At 64.5% G+C, this 22,951-nt stretch overlaps 1 protein-coding gene across 3 annotated transcripts; it reads right to left on the bottom strand.

Moving 5' to 3' along the window:
* Positions 1 to 11,884: 11,884 nt before the first annotated feature.
* Positions 11,885 to 18,982, bottom strand: TRMT61A (tRNA methyltransferase 61A). Of its 3 annotated transcripts, XM_081228677.1 has the most exons (5): positions 18,889 to 18,982; positions 18,017 to 18,270; positions 17,857 to 17,932; positions 15,118 to 15,384; positions 11,885 to 13,132 (listed from the first exon to the last, which is right to left on the bottom strand). In XM_081228677.1, the coding sequence occupies exons 2-5, from the start codon at positions 18,239 to 18,241 to the stop codon at positions 12,873 to 12,875; spliced, it is 828 nt and encodes a 275-aa protein (XP_081084803.1). In that variant the 5' UTR covers positions 18,242 to 18,270; positions 18,889 to 18,982; the 3' UTR covers positions 11,885 to 12,872. The 3 variants fall into 3 exon arrangements, with proteins under 3 accessions (XP_081084803.1, XP_081084801.1, XP_081084802.1); XM_081228675.1 differs by having other exon boundaries at positions 17,857 to 18,270; XM_081228676.1 differs by having other exon boundaries at positions 17,857 to 18,216.
* Between the last annotated feature and the right edge of the window lie 3,969 nt (positions 18,983 to 22,951).

The following is a 22,951-nucleotide window of genomic DNA, read 5'->3' as shown; positions in this document are numbered from 1 at the left end:
TGTGCTGACCCTCCAGGCCCCAAGGCGCTCTGGCCTGGGACAGATACCCCCCGCCCCTCTGCTGACCTGGCTGATCCCAGTCCCATCCTCTGTTCCCGGGCCCCACTGGGGCTCCTGTGTTTTGAGGTCTAGGGCAGGAGGGCCGAGGAAGTCAGTGGAAACCGAAGAGAAGGGAGGAACTGGCAATCAGTAGCAGGTAGGCGAGCCCGGGCCGGGGGTCTGGGCCCTCGGGGTCAGGAAACGCTGCTGTGGGCAGTGGGAAGGGGGGGCTGGTCCTCGCCCTGCCTGGGCCTCCCCCGGTGCTCCCGGGGCTCAAGGAGCCCTGTCCTTCTCCAGGCCTCCGTTCCCCGCTGCAGGCCTCCCAGGGCCTGTGTTGGCAGCAACCAGGGCAGCTCAGGTGCCGTGCGCCAGGCAGAGCAGGCCTCTGGCCCCATGCCGCCTGCAGCAGCCAAGGCGGGGCAGGTGTGAGGGCCGTGGGGCCCGGGGGGTGGCCCGGGGTGCAGGGGTCCCTCCCGGCCTCCAGCCTGGCCGGTGCCCGAGGCAAGCCTCCGGGCCAGTGTCACCTCAGCGCCAGCAGCGAGAACCTGTCCCTGGCCCCGCCGCGCCTGATGTCGCGCGCCTCCTGCCCTTCCTCCCCCAGGCCCCCCAGCATGCTCCCAGCTGCGGCCCACCCACTCGCCCCTCCACCACGCCCCTGCCCAAGGAAGCCTTTGGGCGCCTCTCAAGAGCCCCTCTCCTCTGCCCTGAGCCAGCTCTGCCTTGCGAGCGCTCCCTGAGCGCCTCGCACAGCTTCAAGCGCTGCTGGCCGCTGGGCTGCGGAGGCTGCAGGGGGCGCAGAGGTAGGATCCCCACCGGGGAGCCTCGGGCCTTTGTGCGGAAGGGCCGCCGTTGCTAACAGCTTAGGGCCTTTCCCCGGGCCCTTGGGATTCTAACAGACAAAGCGCTCACCCCAAGGACGCGGGTGCCCACGGGGCCACCGCCACCGCGGGACGCAGGTCGGAAGGACGCAGGCCCTCCTGCTGGCGAGGAGCCAGCGCCTGCACAGACAGCGGGCGGCCGTGAGGGCCCCTGGCGTCAGACCGGGAGGGGGGAGCTCCTAGGGCCCGGCTGGGACCCTGAAGGGGGGGCCTGGGAGTCCCCCCGGCCCCTCCCGCCTGGCCCTCCCCAGGGAACTCGGCTCCCGTGCCCCCTCCCTGCCCGCCCCCGCTTGGGTCCTTGCCGGCAGGGCTTCCGGGGCCCTGGGGTCAGCGCCCTCACCGACGCCTTGACGTCAGCTGGCGTCGGGAAGGAGGCGGGCGGGGCCCCGGCCATGGCGGCTGCCCACCAACCAGGGCCTCCCTGGGCCACTGCCTGTGCAGCGGGCGGTGAAAGCCACTTCATCGCGGGGCTGAGTCCAGCGAGGCACACACGGGGCCCGGGGTGGGCACGGCCGCCGCCGTGGTGTGTGGAGGAAGCCCAGCGGGGCCCAGAGGCGGCCCGAGCGAATGCGCTGCTGCTCGGCTCGGTCTGCCCCTTAGGCCCAAAGAGCCCCTCCCCTCCCCGCTCCTTCAGCAGGGCAGCCAGGCTAGAGGAGGCCCCTCGCCAAGGCCGCTGAGGCCCAGCTCCGGGCTTCGCAGCCCCGCGGAGTCCGGGGGCGCCTTGGAGCCGAAGCTCTTCGCTGCAGCCCACCTCCCACTGTGAGGCGGAGCTCCAGCAGCTTCACCTTCACCGAGTGCCTCGTGTGGCTGCGCGTGTGTGCTGTGAGCGTGTGCACAGGCCGTGTGTGCTGTGTGTGTGACGAGGTGGGACAGACGCTCTGCCACGGCCCCCTCCCCCCCCGGCAGCCTGCGGGTGGGCAAGGGGCCCGGGGGTAGAGGAGGGCTCGGAGACTGGGAGCAGCCCCTGAGTGGCGACGGGGCCTGGCCGGGCTGGGGAGGGACGCCTGGCAGCTAGCTCGAGGTGTCCTGGGAACAGGGCCCAGAAGGAAGCCTGCACAGCAGCAACGGCGGCGCCATAGCAACGCTGCACAGAGCGCTGGCCTACTTACACCCCGCCCCCGCCCTGCTAGCTCTCTGTTCCAGGGAGGGGGTGAGGGGCTCTTTCAGGCTGCGTCCCAGCCTTTGGGGGCTCAGTGTCCTGGAAGCCTCAGGCCTCCTCCTGGTCTCCTCCCCAGCCACAGAGACTCAGTTTCCTCATCCATAAATGGGGGTGACGGGAGGACAGAAATGTCCAGCACCCAGTCGGTGCTCGGTTGCATAAGTTTCCTCCCTGTCTCCTGCTGGGCTCTGGCCCCAGTGGTTGCAAAAGGGCTTTGGGAGTTTCCGGACCAGGGATCTCAGAGCTCTCTGTGCTGCTGGAGCACGGGCCCCAACCAAACAACTCAGGCCAAGTCCCCCAGGTCAGGACAGCATCTGGGCGGGAGCGGGGGCCAGGAGCCCTGGGGACGGAACCCGGATCTGGTGCCCTCCACACGCTCAGACACCCTCTCGGCCTCTGTGCTCAGTGTGGACAGGACGCAGGGCCAGATCCTACTCATGGCTGGTGGGGCAGGTGGAGAGGGCTGTCACTCTTTGAAGGAGACCCCCTGGGCCTGACATAAGCCCTGCGGACAGTACCAGGCCTCCTGTGCATGCCTCCTGGACCCGGCCTGACACTCAGGGCCATCTGCCCTGTTGCCTCCGCCCGCAGGAAGCCTGCCTGGCCTGGGGCCCTGGTGCACTCAGAGCCTCAGGGATGGTGGCAGGTGTCTCCGTTGCCCAGCGGGGCTCAGCAGGCCACAGAGGAGATCTGGGGCATCCATGGGACAGCCCAAGGGGCTCTCTGGGTGACCTGTGCCGGCCGGGCACTATCTGTGATGTCCACATATCCTGCCACCACTGGCCACCCTGGGCCACCTGACCCAGCAAGGCCTCACCCAGGGGTCATCTCTGGTGCAGGGGAGGTGCCCTGAAGAGGGAGGGCTGCGGGCCAGCAAGGCAGTGAGGAAGCTTGTGGAGCCCTGGGCCCCACGGGGGGCGGATGTCACCCGACACCACTGATCTCATTGAAAACCAGATGTCTTCCTGACCTCACCTGGGGAGCTGGCCAGGCTGAGAGGCTGCTCTGTGACCTCAGGCCTGGCCACCTGCTGGGCCTTGGTTTCCCCACAGGGACAGACATGCAGCTATGGGTGTCCCGAGCACTTGCTTGGAGGGACTAGCTCCCTGCCCAGCCCTGGAGCCTGGGGACCGTGGTGACTGGCTGTCCCAATTCCCCCTCCAGACTGGGAGCCCCAGCCATCACCCGTCCATTCACTCCTTCCTCCTCCAGATGTTCTTCTGCGTCCACAGGGCCAGTGCCCAGTGGCCACGTGTGGAATGAATGAAGGAGTAGAGAGGAATGAATGAGCCTCGGAGGGGGGCAGCTCACGCACCGGTGTGTGAGGGGGGTTCCGTGGCCGTCTGTGCGAGCCTTCCTCCGGGCACCAGCTGCAGCCGCCCTGCCCTCCCCTCCCCCACTTCAGCCCCCTAATTTATGCCATGGGGGGGCAGCCCCTCACTGGTCCCCTGCCGGGCAGCCGCTTTGTCCCCAGGCAGATTCCCAACGGCCGCCTTGGGAAGAAAGGGCCCTTCTCTGGCCGGTGGTGAGGTCACCAGGAGGGGCCCTGTGCTCACAAAGGCCAAGGCCCCCCAATCCGCCCTGCTGGCAGCTGCCTCTTTGTCCTCAGCTTTGGCCTAGAAGAGACCCCGAGGGGCCCCTGCTCCGCCTTGGAGAGGCGCAGGCTGCCTCCCTGGGAAGTGGACGGAGTGGGGGAGGGGAGGGGAGGGGAACAGCCTCCGCCCCTGGCTTTGCTCCTGATAAGGTGCAGACCCCACCCCAGGCACCTTGCTGGGCCCGGGCAGCTCTTGGGGGGGGCGGGTCTTGGCCTGGTGTGGGAGGGTCCGTGTCCAGCTGTCTGTCTGGGTCCCAGGACAGGCAGGCAAGCTTCAAGAAGGGCTGCAGGAGGGGGAGGGGAACCATGAGGCCGGCGTGAGGAAGCACCCTGGGGTGGGCTCGGGCATGGGGGGCTCTGAAACTACTATCTCCCTGGATCCCACGACGCCTGGCACGTGCACCTGTGCATTCATCTCTGTGCATGTGTGTGCATGCATGTGTGTGCATACACCTGTGTGCATGTGTGTGTGGTGGGGTGAGGGGCTTGCAGGCCTGGGCACGTCCCCATGCGGGAAACCCCCTAAGCCCAGCCAGGGAGCTTCTGGGCGTACCCCATGTTCCACAGGGGGTGGGGGGCTGAGGCTCAGAGAGGGCAAGTCTTTTGCCCCAAACCACCCAGCCCCCTGCCGGTGGGGCTGGGAGAAACCCTCACCCTTCCGCCAAGCGTCCACAGTGAGGGCGAGTCACCCCCCTCCAGACTGCACTGGGCACCTCCTTGGGCAGGGGCCGGGGGGCCGGCCCGGTGGTGGGGTCAGCAAAGACAGGATAGCAGAGAACAGAGACAAAAGCTGAGAAAGTGCAGAGACGGTGCCTGGTGGACTCCAACACCGTACCTGTGGACGCAGAGCTTGGACATGGTCGGGCCCACGAGGACTGCGCAGTTCAGCTGGGGCCCCGGCGCTGTGCAGTGGGAGACAGGCCTGGGTGGGCTCCTGGGATGTCTGCCTCTCGGGCTGCGGGGGACCTGGCGGCTCGGCCGCCCTGGTGGAGGGGGCCCTGGGCCACTGGATGCAGGACCTGTGAGGGCCAAGGCCCGGTGGCCGGACCAGGAGCTTGATGACCGTCAGAGGGGCGGGAAGGGCCGCCGAGCCCCGCCGCTGGGCACCAGCTGGCGGCCCTGGGCCCAGAGCTCCTTAGCAGTCTCTCCACAGAGGGAGGAAGTGGAGCCTGAAGGGAGCCGACCTACCCCTTGTCTTGTCCCAGACAGAGGCCGCGCTGGACACTGGGGCCAGCCGCCGGGGGTCTGGGGCCCTGCCGGGCGTGGCCACCAGCAGAGCCAATCCTGGCCAGGTGCGGCCAAAAGCGGAGGTGCCGAGCCTAATGGCTGGGGAGGGGACGGAGGCCCACCAAAACCTCTAAGCTCTGCCCAGGACCCCGTGAGAGCCCTACACTTGAGCCTTGGGAGGACCGGCCAGGAAGCACGGTCAGAGGAGACAGAGGCCCAGAGGAGGTGGCCGACATAGAGGGCTGGGCCAGCCTGAGCTGCAGAAGCCCGTGCTGGCCACCCTCCCCACTGGGTGCCCGGCTAGTGGGCCTGGGTGTCGGAGGCCCCGAGGGGCCGGGCAGCGTGTGCCTCACGTCCTGGGGGACAGCAGAGCTGGGGGGGGGTGGCCTGGGCCCCCCGTCCTCCTCCCGCGGTCTCTGTCCCAGTTGCCTGGTGCCGGGAATGTCCATTGTGCCCGCAGCTTAGCAACAAGCCTCTGTCTGTCGCCCCCGCAGCCCCCGCCCCACAGGTGGCCACCCGCATTCCTCGGCAGGGCCCTCGCCTTGCTCACCCGAGTGTGTCCAGCGGCTCGGAGCCTTCCCATCGGCATGCCCAGCAGCCTGGGTCCTGCGGAGCCGTGTGTCCGCTGCTGGCCCTGTCGGTGCTCCCTGACACCACGGAAAGAGGCTGTGTTCAGACCCCTGGTTCACTCGCCCGTTTAGATTCATTCTATCGGCAAATGTAACAACAGTGACAGGAGGCAGCTGGGTGTCCGTCTGGGATGGGCGCGGGGACAGACCAGGGAGGGACAGTGGGGGTCCAGGCGTGCATACGTGGGTCCAGCACTCCTGGAGCTGGACTGTAACACGGGCCCATCCTTGTATGGGAATTACGCTGCAATCGAATGAATCCCTGAGTTATCTTCTGGGCGCATGGCATGAGGTCAGGCCTATTGGTGGCAGCAGGGTGGACGAAGGGGGTACAGGGCTACCGGGAGGGTCTGGAAGCCAACACAGGTGGCTGTCTGGAGCCGCAGAGGCCAGAGGAGCGGCCGTCTCCTGGAGCGGGCAGCACCCCCTCCGAGGCAGGAGGGGGAGGGCGTCCTGCAGCCCTCCCCCTCCCACCCTGCGAGGCTGGGAGCCGCTCCCAAGGCCCAGGCTCCACCACAGCAAGCTGGCTCCTGGGTCTGTGGCCACTGGATCCACGCTGAGGGGAGCAGAGAGTGGACGGCTCACCATTGCCCCTGCAGGGGACCAACCCTCTGTGTCTCTCTCCTGCCCCACAGCCCGCGAACTGCTGACCCCGCCCCCAGTGCTGGAGAACCCGAGGGACACACCACCAACTTCGATGTAGGCGGAGCCTGGTGGTCCTGGGAGGGGAGGCTGGGGCCAGTGACTCTGGGCACTGATCTGGCTGACCTCCTCCAGGGCTGGGAAGTCAAGAGCAAAGCAATGGTTAAGTGGCCTGGAGCATTTCTTCTTTTTTTTTTTTTTTGCGGTACGTGGGCCTCTCACTGTTGTGGCCTCTTCCCTTGCAGAGCACAGGCTCCGGATGCGCAGGCTCAGCAGCCATGGCTCACGGGCCCAGCCGCTCCGCGGCATGTGGGATCCTCCCGGACTGGGGCACGAACCGGTGTCCCCTGCATCGGCAGGCGGACTCTCAACCACTGCGCCACCAGGGAAGCCCCATTTCTTCTTTAAAACAAAACAAAACAGAACAAAACTCTGTATCATGGAAAACGTCAAAGAAAGGTGAAAGTAGAGAGAATCCCAAAGGCTTCCTGGTCCAGGGGACCAGGGTTTCGGATCTCCCTCCCCCTCCCCCCACCCAGGTTATTTTGAGTCAGATGGCAGCCACCCTATCATTTCATAGTATCGTTAGCACACCTGAAAAAGCTGTCATTCCTAAACCCATGAAACATCCACTCAGCCTTCAAATGTCCCAGCTGTCTTATTTTGTAAACTAAAACATTTGGTTTGTTCGAATCAGAACCAAAAGAAGTGCCCGCACCGCGTTTCCCTGTTGTCCCCCTGCTGCTCTCAATCTGGGGGCCCAGGGGCCTCTGCGACGGAGCCACTGGGAGACACAGTGATCCCCGAAGGGCCTGGGGCATCCGCACAAACATTCCAACCAAAGGGAGGGGAAAGTAAGCTCTTGTCGACAACAGCGCAGCCTCGAAAAGAGCCAGGTAGCTGGTGCTGGAAGCTTCCATAGTCGTTCGTTACCATGCCGCTTAAGTTCATCAAGGCGTGTTTTTGTTTTAAGAAAGAAAAGAAAGAAAAGAGCAGTTTGAGAGATTCCAGTTCCTCTGGAAGCCAAGGGGCTGCACTCCGCGTTGGGCCCAAGTGGCAAGCAGGACATCAGAGCCTGAAGGCTGGAGAGACCTGAGCCTCCTGCATCCTCGGAGAGGGGGGTCGCCCACTCCCCACCATCACCTCTACCCAGGACAGAAGGAAAGAGAGCCCAGGAAGGAGTCAGGGCAGGAGGGTGGGGGCACCCTTGGAGCTTTCTCACATCACCTGGCCCTGGGCAGGGCTGATGGGTCCCAGGGAGTGGGGGAAGTGGCAGGGTGGGCAGGAAGGGTGGAAGTGGCCTGCCAGGCAGGGGACATGAATGGAGCGGGGACAGCAAAGGAAGCGGGGGAGGGACGGAAGGGGCCAGCCACTAACAGACTCCCCGCCCCGTCCCGATCCCCTCCGCTTCTTCTAAAAATGTGCCCGCACCCGGCCTGCCCTCCTCTTTGCAGGGACAGATGTCGGGGAGAAAGCTGATTATCCTCAAAGGCTGGAGGCTGTGACCGGAGCTCTCGGGGAGCGTGACCCAATTCTGAGCTATTCTCAGCCTGGTGGGAGCGGAGTTATTCCCTCCCGCCAACGCTGCTGCTTTGGAGGCAGGCTGACTTTGAAATGCCCTCATCCTGCGGCTGGGCGCGCGCACGCACGCACGCACGCACACGCACGCACGCACACACACACACACACACACACACGGAAATGCCCTATCCCGCGGCCACACACACACACACACACACACAAGGAAATGCCCTATCCCGCGGTCACACACACACACACACACACACACACACAAGGAAATGCCCTCATCTTGCGGCCAGACCCAGACACCCACACACAGAGGAGGGCAAGAAAGGCTGGCGAGCCTGGCTGTCTCAACCCGGCTGGCTGAGGACCTGCAAGCCCCAGCCCCCATGCCTGTGCTGGCAGCCCTGCAGCTCCTCCCCTAAAATCACAGGGTCTCTCTCTCCACCAGGATCTGAGGTTAGGCCATGTGACCAAAGGCTTGAAAAAACGCCTGCATGACCAGGCTCGCCCCTACTGCGCCTGAGCCACGGGACGTGAGACGAGCCACGGTCCCACGAGGAAAGGGTGGAGCAGGGCAGAGTTGACATCAGTTCAGCCCCCACACGTGGACGAGCCTGGCAGAGGTCGGCCAGGAGCAGTCAAGCTACAGACCCAAGAGAGGAACTGGCTGCTGCTTTAAGACCGAGTGTTAGGGCTGGGGGGATTATTTGTTAGGCAGCACGTCTGTGGTGACAGCTAACTAGTACACGTGTCCCAAAAATTGTGGAGGTCAGTTGAGTGCCATCTGCCTGTGCACAGCCCAATGTTCTCAGTTTTTAGTTTTATTATACAACTAACTATAAGCACAAACTTAACTATAAGTGACTGGATGACCTGGATTTCCCTGAAAAGTCTCAATGTCAAGTCTTCCAATGAACTATTCAAGTGCCCCTGGAGGTGCAAAAAGCTATTCAAGTGTCACAAAGTGCAGAGGACATTTCTCAGATTCATAAGTGGCCCCCAAATTCTGGCCTTGGAATCCGAAGTAAGGCCAGGGGTCTTCCTGGAAAGGGCAGTGTTTCCCACTAGCGCTAATAATCAGAGACATTCTGTGACACCCACAGTCCAAACGTTGACGCGACAGACACTTATTCTCACGGCGGCAGCTTCCCCCACCCCCATCCCCCCACTGGGCAGGCAGTGTTCACCTCTGCACGAAGGAGGGAGGGACTCGTCAACGTGGCGCCAGAGGGAGGATGTGACCCCAGCAGACCCGGAGCCCGAGCCCTTAAGTGCATCCTCCAGAGGGCAGAGCGGGGTCTGGTTATCCCTGCTGAGGACAGGCTGACTGCAGGGCCCAGTCCAAACTCCGTGTTCCCCCGGGACTGCAGAGGCCACGCCCTGGTGAGGCCTCCCTGTCGCCCCCCCCTCCCTGCTTTGCTCCAGCCGTGCACTCCTCGCCGGCAGTGTGTGCCTGGTTCCGGGGAGCCCTCGCGGGCAGGCCAGGCTGCCCTGAAGGTCTGGGTCTGCTGGCAGGTGCTCCACCCCCACTTGCTGCGCCCAAGGCTGGTGAAGAGGATGGTCCTAAGGATTGGGGCCCCATCTGCACGCTCCCTCCTGGGGGCATCGGGAGCCAAGACCTCCAGCAGGGCCAACCCAGGGACGCTCTCACCTGAGCCCCTCTAGGAGGCAGGGACACCCCCAGGCTGGCATGTGGGCCCAAGAGCACTGGGTCCCGTGACTGGCCTGTACTCAGAGCAGCCTTGCCAACAGCAGGCATTACCAGCCTGGGGCTCCAAAGCAGCCTCTCCTGACGCTTTCCATTTCATTCTCCTGGGCCTGCAGGAAGCTGTCCTGCCTGGGTGCTCCTGCTCCCACCTGGGGAGGCCTCCTGCTCACCCGCCTCCAATTTCCACCAGCCCTTCCACACCCTGCAGACCATCGCCTCTTCCAAGGAGCCTTCCATGACTGCAGCAGCAAGTCCCCTTTGGCCTCCGTGGTCACACCCTAGACAACCACACGGGTGGGAGAGTGTCAGATATGGGGGGTCCTGGGTGGGTGGGTGGAGGCCTGGATCTGCCTTATCTCTGCTGGGCCTCAGTTTCTCTCCCTGTGCAGTGGGCTGGGATGGGGCAAGAGCTGCATCATCCCCCTGGGCCAGGGTCCCACGCAGCCCACCCGCCCTCCAGCACGCAGACTAGAGGCCGGAGAGCCGGCAGCCCTGGGAGGACAGAGGCCATGGAGGCAGAGAGGAGGGGACGGGAAGGGGGGCCTTCCTGCAGACTGCAGGGCTGAGGGGGGCAGATGTGGGGAAGCCCATCCCCCGACTTGTCCTCATGCGGAAGATGACCTTCCTTGTCGCCCTCTGCTAGACAGGGTACGACCTCCAGGGGCCTGGCATCCCTTGAACCAACCAACACCCATCCAACAACCGCCCCGAGCCCCCAACCCACACTGCCCCAGGTTGGGCAAAGGGCACAAGCCCCTCCAAGGCAGATGACGGTGAAGCACAGGGAGGACAGCAGCAGCTCACACTGGGGTTGCGGGGGCAAAGCCCGGGAGGTTCCAGGGGGAGGCGGCTGGAGACAGCCCCAGAGGCAGGCCCTGATCCTGGCCCGAAGGTGGGATCCTGGCCCGGGGCCCTCAGGGCAGGTGAGTGAGTCTGAGTGGCCATCTGCTTCCCGGGCTCAGACCTGGGAGTGGGGGCTACAGCAGGGGGAGTCGATGTGTCATGTCTCAGCCACTCAGACCACGGCTGGGCAGGCGCAAGAATTTCCAAGGAAAAACTGAAGGCCAGAGGTGGGAGTCTGGGGCTGGACGGGGACTTTCCGGGTGAATCCTGGTCCTGTGACCAGCCCTAGGTTCCTGCCTCGAGGAGGTGACCAAGTGACCTGCTGATCGGTCACTCACCACGGACCCTGGCCCTGACTCTCCGGGTGTCAAGGTCCCCATCTGCAGAATTTGTGCGGCCGCTTGGCTTCTGCTCGTCTGCCTGAAGGGGCTCCCAGGCTAGGGGCAGCCCTACAGGGGTATCACCAGCCTGGGACGTGTGGGAGCAGAAGACGTGGTTGAGCAAGACGCTCTTGCCTCGGTGGGGGAGAGTGGGAAGCACTGAGAGACACTTGAGGGGCTTTGAAGGATGCGCAGGAGTTCACTGCTGGCTTGGGGCCAGGTGGGGCTCCAGGCTGAGGCCCCCGGCATGGGATAGAGGCCCAGTGGAGCCCTGGGGGCTCCCGTGCAGGGCCTGGCAGACAGTCAAGGGGCTGGAGGGCCCCACACTTGAGAGCAGCTCTGTGCGTGCAACTGCGAGCATGGACAGGGATCCAGGTCTCCTGACCCCTACCCTGGTGGCCCTCCACCCTTCATCCATCCTGGGCTTTCCCTTCCAGCTCACACGAACCCAAGTGCAGGCTCCAGTGACTCACCCAGGGTCACAGTCTAGCATGCCAGCCGAAGCCCCGCCTGGAGAACAGGCAGAGCCAGGCCTGCAGAGGAGGCCTATGCCCTCCATCAGACACCTCACGGGCCTTTCCTGAAGGCCAAGGAAAGCCCAGGTCCCTCCTCTGTCCCCAGACTAGGCATTTGGTCAGAGGGCAGGACAGGTCCTTGAAGGGGGACATGACCCCTGGAGTAGTGCAAGGGCTTCTAGGGACCCTAGGGTCTCTTGAGGGGACACAGGTCTTACTAGAAGACAGAAGACACCCCTGGCCCTGTGGTACTGCCACCAGGGGACTGGTCCTCTTGCAGGCCCACCTCACTTGGCATCCCTCCAAGGACCCCCAAAGCCTGGGTGGTGGCCTGGGGCCAGGACAGCAAGCCTGGGAGGTCCTTCTTGAGTTCTGGGCCCTTCAGGCAACAAGGGAGGCAACGCAGGTGCCCAGGCCGGGCTGTGGACAGAAGGCCCAGCCGGACATGGATGGACGGAAACACACACACACACACAGACAGGGACTCTCTCCCTCCCCCGCCCCCACCCTTCCCAGGAACAAGTGGCCCTTTCTGCAGCTGGGTGGGGGTGGCCACACACTTGCCCCTTTGTCCACCATGTCCCAGGCCATTGTCCTGGAGTCCAGAGTCCCTGTGGTGTCTGCCCTGGGAGAGGAAGGAGCAGGGGCCGGGGGGGGCCACGTGCAGGGAGGTCCAGCCTGGATGCTGGTGTGGGGAGTGGAGGTCTGGCCTCGTGGGGCACCAGGGTGGACCAGTCAGCACAGCAGGGGCAACAGTGTTTTATTTCTCTGCCAGGGGTGGTCGGGGACCAGCCTCAGGCCAGCCTGGTACCCTGGGGCTCTCGTGCCGACCTGGGGTCACCGAGGTTCCTGACGGCTAGCTGAGGCCAAGGGGAGGCACCCAGGTCCTTTGAGCAGCAGGGCGGGAGGGACGCCAGCCGCGCACCAGAGCTGGAGAGCAGGCCAGGGCAGGGTTGGCGTCGCCCCCTCCATCCTGGGTGCACTCCCTGCAGCTCCTGTGAGCGGCAGGGGCACCGAGTGGCTCCGACCCGACGGGCCAGCCACCGGAAGCACGTTCCCGCCCTGCCCAGCTCTTCCCTACATGACGCTGCGTGTTCGCATGCATCGACACGAGAGGGCTCTGGCTGGGCCAGGGCCGCAGAGGTGCTTCCCGGAGGCAGAAGCCAAGCAGCGGGGCTGCCCCGGCCCTTTGCCAGCGGGAACCTGGGGACATGCCCACACGGCCTGTGCACTGCCCAGAGGAGTGGGGTCAGGCCTGAGGCCACACAGTGGGGTCGCCTCAGATGCCGGGCAGCTGGACCGTGGGGGTCCCTGGCCCTCCTCCTCCGGGTCTTTGCTCCCTCCGTTTCCCCCCTCCTCGTCTGGGGCCACCTGGGAAGGGTCAGACCTGCGCCCCGCCACCTGCACTCTTGGGCCTCAACATCCAGAAGAGCCGATGGCGGCAGTGGAGACACTGAGTGGCAACAAAGAGCAGGAGGACGGGGACGCTGACCACGGCGGTGACGTGGGCGGGAGGCCGCCCTCCCCAGAGGCCGGATGCTGCTCCACCACAGCAGCCCCACTCAGCCACCCGGGAGGCCCCCGGCCCCGCCCACCCTGCGTCCGTAGGTTTCTAAACACAGGCCCCGGCAGGCACCCGCCAACCATATAAGGCAGCCTCTGGCCGGGCTTCGCCTCCCCGTCCGGCCCCGCGGGGCTCCCAGCTCCCTGGAGCTCCTGGCGGGCGGCTCACTAGCCCGGGGTCTTGGTGGCGAAGGTCAGGTAGCCGGTGTGGCCCACGGTCTCCTTCATGGGCATGCCGCTGCGGAAGGGGCCGGCGTCGGGGCCCGGACTGGCCCCCAGGTCGGGCGCGGGCAGGCTGATGGTGCGCACGTTGTAGACCTGGGGCAGCACCTCCAGGGTGCTCAGCTCCGAGAAGCCACAGGCCGCCAGCGCCTGGCACGTGCGCTGCACCTGCTCGATGCACGGTGAGAAGGAGCAGAAGCGCCCGCCTGCGCGGGAGGAGGACACGGGGTCAGAGGGCAGGAGGCCGCCCCCAGAGCCCTGCCTGCCCGCCTGCCCACCTGCCCGCCTCCTCTGGCCCGGGGGTCTGTGGCCTGGGACTGCAGGGCAGAGGCAATGCACCCCCAGTCCCTTCGGGAGTGGGCGCTGCAAGACCCCACTGTGAGAGCTGAGGAGGGTGGATGCCCTGACCCCTGCCCTGGGGTCCGAGGCTATGAAGCCCCCACCAAGCCCTCTGGCCACGAAGAGCTGCGGCCCCAGAATAGAGGAGCCGGGCCGGGGCCCGGAGGCAGAAGCTCTTCTGCAGCCACGGGGCAGGGGGCCTGCCTGAACAAAGCCCTGTCACGTGCCGGCACGGGCCCAGCCCACCACCCTGATCCCCCTGGGCTTCCAGAGGGCACCGCCACCCCTGATTCCCACCAGGCAGCTGAGGGTCGTGGCCAGCGCGGAGCCTTGGCACGGCAGCTGCCAGAGTGCTGGGCCTGAACAGCTTCAACCATACAGAGCAGCCCGGGGGGTGGGGGCTGCGGCAGTCACGGGAAATTAGAGGCTGTCGCCCGCTCCTGGGAACACGAGGCGCCTACTCTGAGCGGAGCCCCACAGACCAAGGGTGAGAGAGAGGGCGCGGGAGCGCAGCCCCTTCCTGCTGCCCCCCACCAGGGCTCGCCCACGCATCCGGCAGGCTGGCTAGGGGAAGGGATGTGGTCCAGGCCAGCCCCCAGAGGTCCCTGAGGCCTGGTCACCGCAGCCACACCTGGGACCTGGGACAGACCCCCAGGTGGTCAGCTGGGAGGCCTGGGCTTGGAGGCAGAGCGTGCAGTTGACGTGAACCCAGAGGGCACAGGGTCACCCCCGAGAGGGGACCCAACCCCTGTGCACACAGCCAAGGAAACAGGGCACCCCCAGTAGAGGGGGCCTGAGCCTGCTGGTCAGCCAGAGGCCCAGAGAGCCCGGGGCCGCACCTCACTGGGCCAAGCTGGAGAAACGCCAGACCCACGAGGAAGTCGGGAGCCTCTGGGCCAGAACAAGCAGATCCAGAGAATGGGGCTTAGCGGGGCAGAGGGGACGGGACAACACATGGCATAGCTCCCTCGACAGGAGGGAGCCCAGGGCAGGGACAGCCTGGGCTCACCCACGGCTGCGCGACCGGCTGCGGCCTTGGGGACCGAGGCCTGGGCCCGCTGGTGTCCCTGGAGCAGCGAGGACCTGCAGGTGTCCAGGGGGCAAAGCCGGAGGGGGCGGAGGTGTGGGGAAGCCAGCGCTGCCCCTCTCCCCAGCCCCAGGCCACCTCAGCAGAGACCAGGACACAGGAGTCCAGGGCTGAGCTTGAGCCAGCGGGCAGGGGTCCCACTGGGACGCTATGGCCGCCTTGCTGCCAGAGCTGGGCCTCAGCGCCTGTCTTTCCAAGGCGCAGGCTTCCCTGGGGCGCCCCGGCCTGCCTCTCCCGCCCCCTGCCTCTCCCGCCCCCTCGTGCTGCACCGCTCAGTGGGCAGGAGGACGGGCCCGGCTGCCCGAGCCAGCAACTTCTCCAGAAAAGGGAAAAACCCAGGGCCTCGCCAGCACTTTCCTGGCTCGGAGCCGACCTTCCCGCCTCTGCACCTAGCATCTTCCCTAAAAGGGGCGCATTAGCCTGGCTGTGGCGGGTGGGGAAGGGAGACTCTGCAGGCACCAGCTGGGGGGAGGGGCTGTCCTCTGACCTCTGGCATGCCCAGGGGTGCAGGCCCCGCCTCTCACTCAGGCAGGGGTGCCACATTCCCCAGGGACCCGAGCCACCTCCCACCTTGGGGTGGAAGCGGGGCCAGGCCAAGGGGCAGGGACCCAGGTGGAGCCCCACTCTCCCCAGCCCTGACCCCTCTCACCCTCACCCTCTCTCTGGGCGACCTCCCCACGACTCCCCCGCTGCCCTGACCCACCCCCCGCTCAGGCTGAAAGGGGCCCCGGCCTGGCCACACCCCTCCCAGACGCCCCGGCTCACCTTCGACCTTCAGGGCGTCCCAGGCGTGGCCCACGGCCTCCCAAGGCGAGGGGATGTCCAGGAAGACAGCGTCCGCCACACGGCTCACGCCGAAGCCGCTGCGGCACACGTCCTGGGTGCGCACGGTCACCCATCGGCCCACGCGGTGCTCCTGGAACTCCTCCCGAGCCTTCTCCGCCCGCTGCTGGTGGAACTCCACCGTGTGCAGGTGGCCCGTGGGTGCGATGGTGCGGATGATGGCATGCGACACGGAGCCACTGCCGGTGCCTAGCGGGACGGGACGGGTGTCAGACGGGAAGCGAGCCCACCCTCACCCTGAGGGACCCACCAAGGGCCCATGAGGTCAGCCGACCCCAGGTTACCAGCAGGCACCAGTCTGAAGCTCCCTGAGGGGTCCTGGGACACGGAGGCTGCACGTGTGGCGGGGGGGAGAGGAGGGAGCTGACTGATCATTGAGGTCCGCCGTGGGTCCAGCGGGGAGGGCGGCAGCCCTGCCCACCCCCAGCTCTGGAGAGACTCTGCTGCACAGACCTGGAGCCCCGAAGACAGGTCCCGAGAGGGACCGGGACTGGCCCACGGCCCTGCAGGCTCTGTGCGGAGCAGATCAAGAGGACTGGAACCGTCCCACGTGGTGGCTGGGCCCAAGCTCCCCGAGGGACTCAGGCCAGTCCATCTTCCTGCCCCCCCAACCCCGCCACACGGGGTGCAGCTCTGCCCTCACCTTGCGCGACCAGAGACACGGTGACCAATGTGCCCCCCACGTCACCTTCTCTCAGTTTTTCCCCAGCCTCACGGGCCGCCCCTCTGCCGGCCTTCCTGTCCTGCAGCGCCCGGCCGGGCCTGCGTCCTCCGGTCACACCCCCGTGACCTTCCCCCGCCTCGCTGCTCCAGGCGCCAGGCCTCACGAAGCCACCCAGGCGCCCACTGCACACAGATCACCTCCCCCGCGACCGCAAACAGCGCCCGCCCAGCATTTACAGGTGCAGAGCTGGAGCCGATCCAGCCCAAATCCACTCCCTGCCAAGCCTCCCGAACCAGCTGGTGACGTGACTGCCCAGCCAGACGCCACGGAGGAGCCCTCCCCTCCCCCGCAGGTAACTCCTGCACCTCCTCCCCCATGTCTCCAGGAGCCACTCCTTCTCCCCACCTGCCTGCCGTGCCCGCCCAGGCCCCCCTCCCGGCTCCCCGTAACAGCCCCTGACCCCCGCCTTCAGTCCACCTCGACACAGCCGCGGATTCTCTCCCGCCTCGGTCAGACCAGGCCTCTGCCCTTCCCATGCACGGCGGAGTCGGACTCCTCGTGACTCCCGAGCAGCACCCACCTCCTCCCTGACCTCATCCCTGCTCCTGCCACGCTGGTCTCCTTGATGGTCCCTCGCGCAGGGTCTTTGCAAGGCTCTCCCTTGGGCTGACCCTCCACTATGGCTCTTGGTACCGCCTTCCCATCATATTCAACCACATTCAACTCACTGCTCCCTCCTCAGAGAGGTCCTCCCTGACACCCCTAGCTGGAGGGACCCCTCTCTGAGTCACCCTCAAACACGCAGCCCTGTCTCCCAAGCCCCCCAGCAATCAACAACACCGAAGCGGTCACAGTGGGCTTCCTGTCTGTCCCCTTTGAGAAGCAGAAACTTGGTCTGTCTTGTCACGGCTGTAGCCACGGTTCCTAGAAGGGACGCTGGTACATCAGAGGAGCCTGGAAGCACGCTCACTGGCAGCACTTTTCAGCCCAGTGGAGCGAGGCCCTGGCTGTGGCTGCGCAGGGGGAAGCAGGGCCTGAGCTGGCCCTGAATCCCGCCCACCCCCCCCAGCCGCCCTGGTGCTCAGCAGTCAGCCTCTGCCCAGGCCCCACCCTCTGACCCACTCACTGCCCAGCTTCTGCATCTGACTCTCCCCGTTTCAAAGTGCTTGGCTGGGCAAAAAGAACCATCCAATTGCCCGCATGTTGAAACTGAGGCCATGTGGACAAAGAGAGGGATGCAGGTGGCTTGAAGCCTCCAAAAGTCGGCAGCAGTGCTACTGGGAACTCTTCGTGACTCTGGACCCCGGATGCCCGGCCCACGAAAAACAGGCTGGAAATCTAGGCACACCTGGGCCTGGGCTGTTCTTGGCTAGGTTGCATGCTTCAATCCCCAGCACCTGCGTGTGTGTGTGTGTGTGTGTGTACACGCGCGCGCGCGCGTGTGCACGCGGGCGCACACATGTGCAGAGGCTGGGAACAGCTGCCTTCAGGCACTTCCATCTGCACCCCAGGCTCCGGGCTCAGTGACAATGGTGCCGGCCTGGGCCGCCTCCTCACCCCCAGTGAGCACCCTGCAGCAGCCCTGGTCTCCCTCCAGGAAGGGGCACTCTCAGCCCTGGGCCTGGGGCTCCCACTCACAGCCGTCAGGGACTGCCAGGCCAGGCCCCCTCTGCCCTTCTGTCAGCACCCTGGTCAGCGCCGAGCAGCGCTCACACCCCCCACCCCGCCTCGACACGTAGAATCGCCCCTGGGCACCAGCTCCCCCAGCGGGCTAGCCTCGGTCCAGTCCCATCACCTCCCACGCAGAGCACAGCACCAGCCTCCTGACCGGCCTCCTTGCTTCTGCCCTCACTCCCTGCGGTCAGCTCCCCCAGAAAGACCCTGTTAAAACAGAAGTTGAGTAATAATGCCTGTGCGCAGGAAGGGCAGGCTGGAGGCTGTCTGGACAGTGGGTCTGACCTCCACCTTCCTGAACTGAGGCCACCTGAAGAACTCACCCGATTCACAGACCACAGAGCCCGGCCGAAGCTCCAGCATCATGGTGAGCAGGGCGATGTCGGTGGAGTACAGGATCTGCGTGCGGTGCGGCAGGTTCAGCGTCCAGAGCTCGGGGGTGGGGTGCAGCACGTACACCCAGCCACCTCGGCCGCACGTCACCTTGGAGCCGAAGGGGCGGCCAATGAGGTCTACTGAGTGCCGAAGGACGCCGTGCCGGGTCTGGGTCTGGGCCCCACGCTGCACACGCACTGCCACCATCGCACCATGGCCCAGGGACAGGATGGCTGTGTCACCCTCTTTGATCAGCTCCTCATACGCCACGAAGCTCATGGTGTTGCTGTCTGGCAGGTGCCAGGGACCTGGGAGGTGTGTCGGCATGAACATGTAAGGGGGCCAGGAGGCAGGATATGCACCTGGGGTCCAGAGAGAAGGCTGTGAGGCCCAGATTCTGAGCAATGAGGGTGGAGTAGCTGGCTCAGTCCCTGGCACTGTCCATTAGGACAGCCCAATAGGGCTGCACCCTGGCCTGACATTTGAAGCCCTGCTTGGTGTGGTCTTAAGAAAAAAGCCATCAGCCCAAATTACAGCTGGAGAAACTGAGGCCCTACACTGGCAGAGGAGGGGTCCAAGGATTCCCACAAAGTAAGGGCCTGACCCTCTCTCTCATCACCCTTCTCCAGGAGCTTGGTTCCCATTCTCCAGCTGTAGGATGAGAGAGCGGCTACCTAGAGGAGAGCTGCAAATGGCCCGTGAGGTCACCTCCAGGCCAGGCAGGACCCCCCCCTCCCCAGTTTCCCCTATGGCGGGCTCCTGGGCAGACAAGTGGCGGGGGGATGCAGATGTAAGGGCTCCCAAGCAGAGGCTGGGAACGTGCAGGGGGCAGTAAACAGAAACACTGGCCTGGCCTGTGTAGAGCCAGGGGGAGGCTCAGGCCAGGCTGGCACCGGGCTGGGGGCGGCCATGGGAGGCTGCAGGGGAGTGCAGGGCGACCCCCACCCGCGCACTGCCACCCTGGCCCTGCGGAGTCTCACCGGCGACGCTCGTCGGGCTCTGACTCCCGGAGGGTCTGCACGTGGCCCCGCGCCACCGCCACAGCACTTCCGGCCCCGGCCTGGTGCGCGGCGCCCGCCGATGACGTCATGGAGTACCGCCCCCTCGCGCGCGGGCTCCTGGGACCCGCGGGCCGTCCCTCTCGGCCACCGGAGCGCGCCTCGTGCTCGGACTCTCTGCTTTATATCTACTCGTGCAAAAGACAAACTGAAAGTCCCACTGTCCCGCCGCCGAGCTGCTGCAGTCCTTCCAGACTCTTCCTACGGGCGCTATTGATAAAGGCTGGGAACAGGGCAGGGCCCCGTTCCGCAGGCTTTTGACAGCCCCGGAGTCCCCGGAAGGGCCGCCCAGGCGAGCTGCAAAGTCCCCTACGAGGACACTTTGCCATGGACATTTTGTCACTGCAAACCGCTCTGGGAACACCTCTGACGGGCCCCAGGATAAATTCCAGAAAATGGAATCGCCGATGAGAGGGTCGACCCAGAAGGCTTTGGCTAGGGTCAACCAGAGGAGCAGGAGATGGTGGCCTGGAAGGGTCTGCAGAAGTGGCCTGAGGCCCAGGCCTTGCCTCTTCTTGGCCTGCCTTCTCTTCAGGGGCACAGTCTCCGGAGTGCAGGAGCTGCTTCAAGGAGGGAGGGGGTCCTGTGTCCCCTCTTGGAACCCAGGGTGCAATGAGCACTGGGTGAACTGTGCTCCCTTTGGGGTCGGTCAGTGAGGACAGGGCCAGTGGCCTGAGCAGGGGACAGGGGGAGGGGCAGCTGGAGGACAGGGGCAGAAAAGGGAAGCAGCAGCCCTGCTCTGTCTCAGCAGAGCTGATACAGAACCGGTTCCTCTGGAGAGTGTGTGGGGGAGGGGGACAGGGGACATGGACTATTTTCCTCCAGCACACAGGTCCCTGTGGGCCAGGGCTTATCCTGTTAGCCTTGGGGACTGGAGAGGGATAGAGACCCCAGCCCACCCAGCCACCCTGAGGCCTGAGCCCTAAACCCAGGGCCAGCTAGCAATGACCCTAGGCCACACTTCCCAGGCCCAGGCTGCTCCACCCTGGGCAAATGGGAGTAGCCAGGCCCTACAGAGCCAGTCCCTTCCCAGAGCCCTGCCAACCTGTGAGGCACTCTGAACTCTCCCTCCTCTGGGGCCAGGACTGGCGAGGGTGTCTGTGGACCACAGAGCCCATGATGGAGACCCAGGTGCCTAGCTTCAGCCCCTCCATGCCCCTGCCCTGACTGGGCCTGGGTCTTGGAGCCCCAGAGGAAGAAGGTGAGGGGCCTTTGGTGGCCTCCCATTCTCTGTGGGTTCTTGTCCCTGTGGGGCCAGTGCTCTGGCCACCAGCTGCCTGTGTGGCTGTATCACTGTCTCCTTGCCTCTTGCTCTCGACACTGAGACAACCCAGCTCCATCCACGGCTCACCAACCTTTGTTCCAGGTGACTTTGCACCAGCCTGAATCACCCCCTATTCGCTGTCCTGGGAGATCTCAACTTTCCACTTCTCATGGGGGTTCCTTTTCCCCAGGCTTGCAGCTACTCAGCGGCTGAGTGCCTACTGAGAGCCTAAATTAGGACTCCCAACTTCCCACTGGCCTCTCTGTGGCTGGCTGGCCAGCTCCTCCATTGCCCCCTCCTCCAAGCAGCCTTCCCAGGGCTGTCCATCTGAGCCCGCCCCATCAGCCTAAGTCCTCAAGCACCAACTGATTAGCCAGGTCAGGTGGGTACTTTGCCCAGGGCAGAGTTTATATATTGGGCCCCCCCCCTAAAAGGAACTGATACTGTATGAGCCCAGCCAAGTGTCATCACACTGAGTCTTCCCCACAATCCTGTGAGAGAGGGACCACCACTTTACAGATGGGGAAACTGAGGCTCAGGGAGGTCAAGTAACTTGCGTAAGATCACACAGCCAATGTGTCCAAGGTGGGATTGGGATTTAAAGCCAGTAAACTTGGCTTCAGAGAACTAGTGGCAGATTTGAAGAAAGCTGGGAACTGGCGGGAAGTAGGCCCTGGAGGAAAGGGAGACCCTGAGGATGCCCACTGGGGGAGGCTGCTCTGCTTTCATCTCAGGCAGGGATCAGGTGACCCAAGGTCTCCTCTTCCCTGACCAGCTCAGCCTCCTGCCCCACCATGCTCTGTGACCACAAAGCAGCCCCTGCCCCTTTTCTGATCCTGACTAACTTCCCCTTTGAGTTTTGCGGAGCTCAGGGGCAGGGCACCAGGAGGAAGCAATGCCCACCCTGGCTGCACTCTGAGCACAGACTCTGAGGTTGGCCTCGCGTCCCCTGCTTGGATCCTGGCCCTGCCCTCCTACCTGGCTCACCTCCACCTGCCCAGCTCTGTGCCTGCCCTGCTGAGCGGGGTCATATTCTGTGGATGAAAGGCCAGGGACTCCTTTGAGGCTCCCCACCCCCTCCAGGGCCAGGTGGTTAATTTATAACCAGGTGTGATTTCCAAGAAACCTGGACCATAAATGGGCCTGGTGATGTCACCCAGCTTCTTGCCTGGGCGCGGCCAAACCAGCTCCTGTGGGCCCTAGGGAGAGTGGAGGGTCCACAGACGAGGGCAAGTGTAGCTGGGGGCAGTGTTCTTCCTGATGAGGTGGAGGCCGGTACCCTCCTGGCCCCCTTCCTGCTCCCCTGCTTGGGATCACCCAGGCTCCCAAGCAGCCCCTGCCTGGTGGGGGGCCTCACCCTGACTTTTGGGTCTAAAGGCCTCAAAGGCCCCCCCCCCACTTCCCCCATCACAGCTGCTGACCATGTGCACTATCAGACTGAGTCCAGCCCAGACTTGGCCAGCCGGGGGTCCTCAGGGTGGGCCCCAGTTCAGGTTAGCACAGGGCCAGTCGCTCCAGGACCGCTGAGGGACGGCCAGACCTCCGACCCGGTCCCCCATCACGCACCTTCTGATCTTCCCTTTGCTCATCTGCAAAACTAGGACAAAACACTCATCTCCAAAGGCTGAGGATTGCTGGAGCCCCAGGCAGGAGCATCCCTAGGGCCTGGCCCTGCGCAAGACCCCAAGCCTCTGGACTTCACCTCTCCAGTGTGGACCTTGCTTGTGGAGAGAAAGGGGGAGCAGGGGTCCTTTCCTGCCCCCGTTCTCCCAAGTTGGTCAGGCCCTTGGTGGCCTGAGGGTAGGGGAGGGGGGCCTTCTGTGAAGCTGCAGAGGCTACAGACAAAGAGGAGGCCCTGAATGCCACCCCTCCACCCGCTGGGGTCTGAAAGCCAAATAGGCCTCCAGGACCAGCAGCTCTGTTTCTAGAAACAGAAACTTGAGCCCATCAGGCCTTTGGGGTGGAGAATTGGGAAAGGCAGCTGCAGATATTTCTAAAATTAGGGGAAGGGGCTGCAGGGGGCACAGAATGCAGGAATTTCAGGCTTAAGGGACACCTGCTGTCTGGCCAATCCAGACCCATTTGCCTTTTTACCTTGGCTTGTTTCATGGGTCTGAAAAATGCTGACTGCGAGCAGGTCAGAACACGCCAAGGTGAGCAAGAGAAGAGGCAGGAGTATGTCCGCAGCAACCTCAGGGGACAGAGCGCACAGGCAGAGGCAGAGGCACGTGCTCGCTCCCTACTCCAGCGCCCACTCCGCAGAGGCACCAAACACGCTGCAATGCCCGCTCTGCCCCAGCCTCCACAGGACCCATCTCCTCCCATCTACGGATGACATTTTGTTCACTTAGCTGCTTGCTCACAGCCAGTCTTCTCGCAGCAGCCGCAGCAGGGTTCACCTTGCTGCCCACAGAGCACACTGTGCAGTCCTGGAGGGATTTTGTTAAATATACACATAGATAAGGGTATTCCCCCTTCCTTGCTTCATTCACAAAGCAACATATGATGGACCTCAACCACACAAGCTCCAATTCATGCTTTTTAATAGCTGTATAATATTCCACACTGGGGAGATGCCTTCCCTACCCCCAGCCAGGCCCCAAGTGATGGGCATCGTGTTATATCCGGGTTTGTTTGTGTTTGTTTCTCCTACTACACATCTCTTGGTCTATCTGCAAAGAGAAATGAGACTGTCTATAGGCTGGACTCCTAGAAGTGTGA

The sequence above is a fragment of the Mesoplodon bidens genome, assembly GCF_964165515.1.
Source record: "Mesoplodon bidens genome assembly, chromosome: 3".
NCBI classification, from domain to species: domain Eukaryota; kingdom Metazoa; phylum Chordata; class Mammalia; order Artiodactyla; family Ziphiidae; genus Mesoplodon; species Mesoplodon bidens.
This window is presented reverse-complemented; position numbering and strand designations above follow the sequence as displayed.

Coding starts and splice junctions, on each gene's coding strand:
- TRMT61A (XM_081228675.1), bottom strand. CDS start 18,241: ATGTTCATGCCGACACACCTCCCAGGTCCCTGGCACCTGCCAGACAGC. Junction 15,385..17,856: donor CTCTGTGGTCTGTGAATCGG/GTGAGTTCTTCA, acceptor CCGTCCCGCTAG/GCACCGGCAGTGGCTCCGTG. Junction 13,133..15,117: donor GGACGCCCTGAAGGTCGAAG/GTGAGCCGGGGC, acceptor CCTCCCGCGCAG/GCGGGCGCTTCTGCTCCTTC.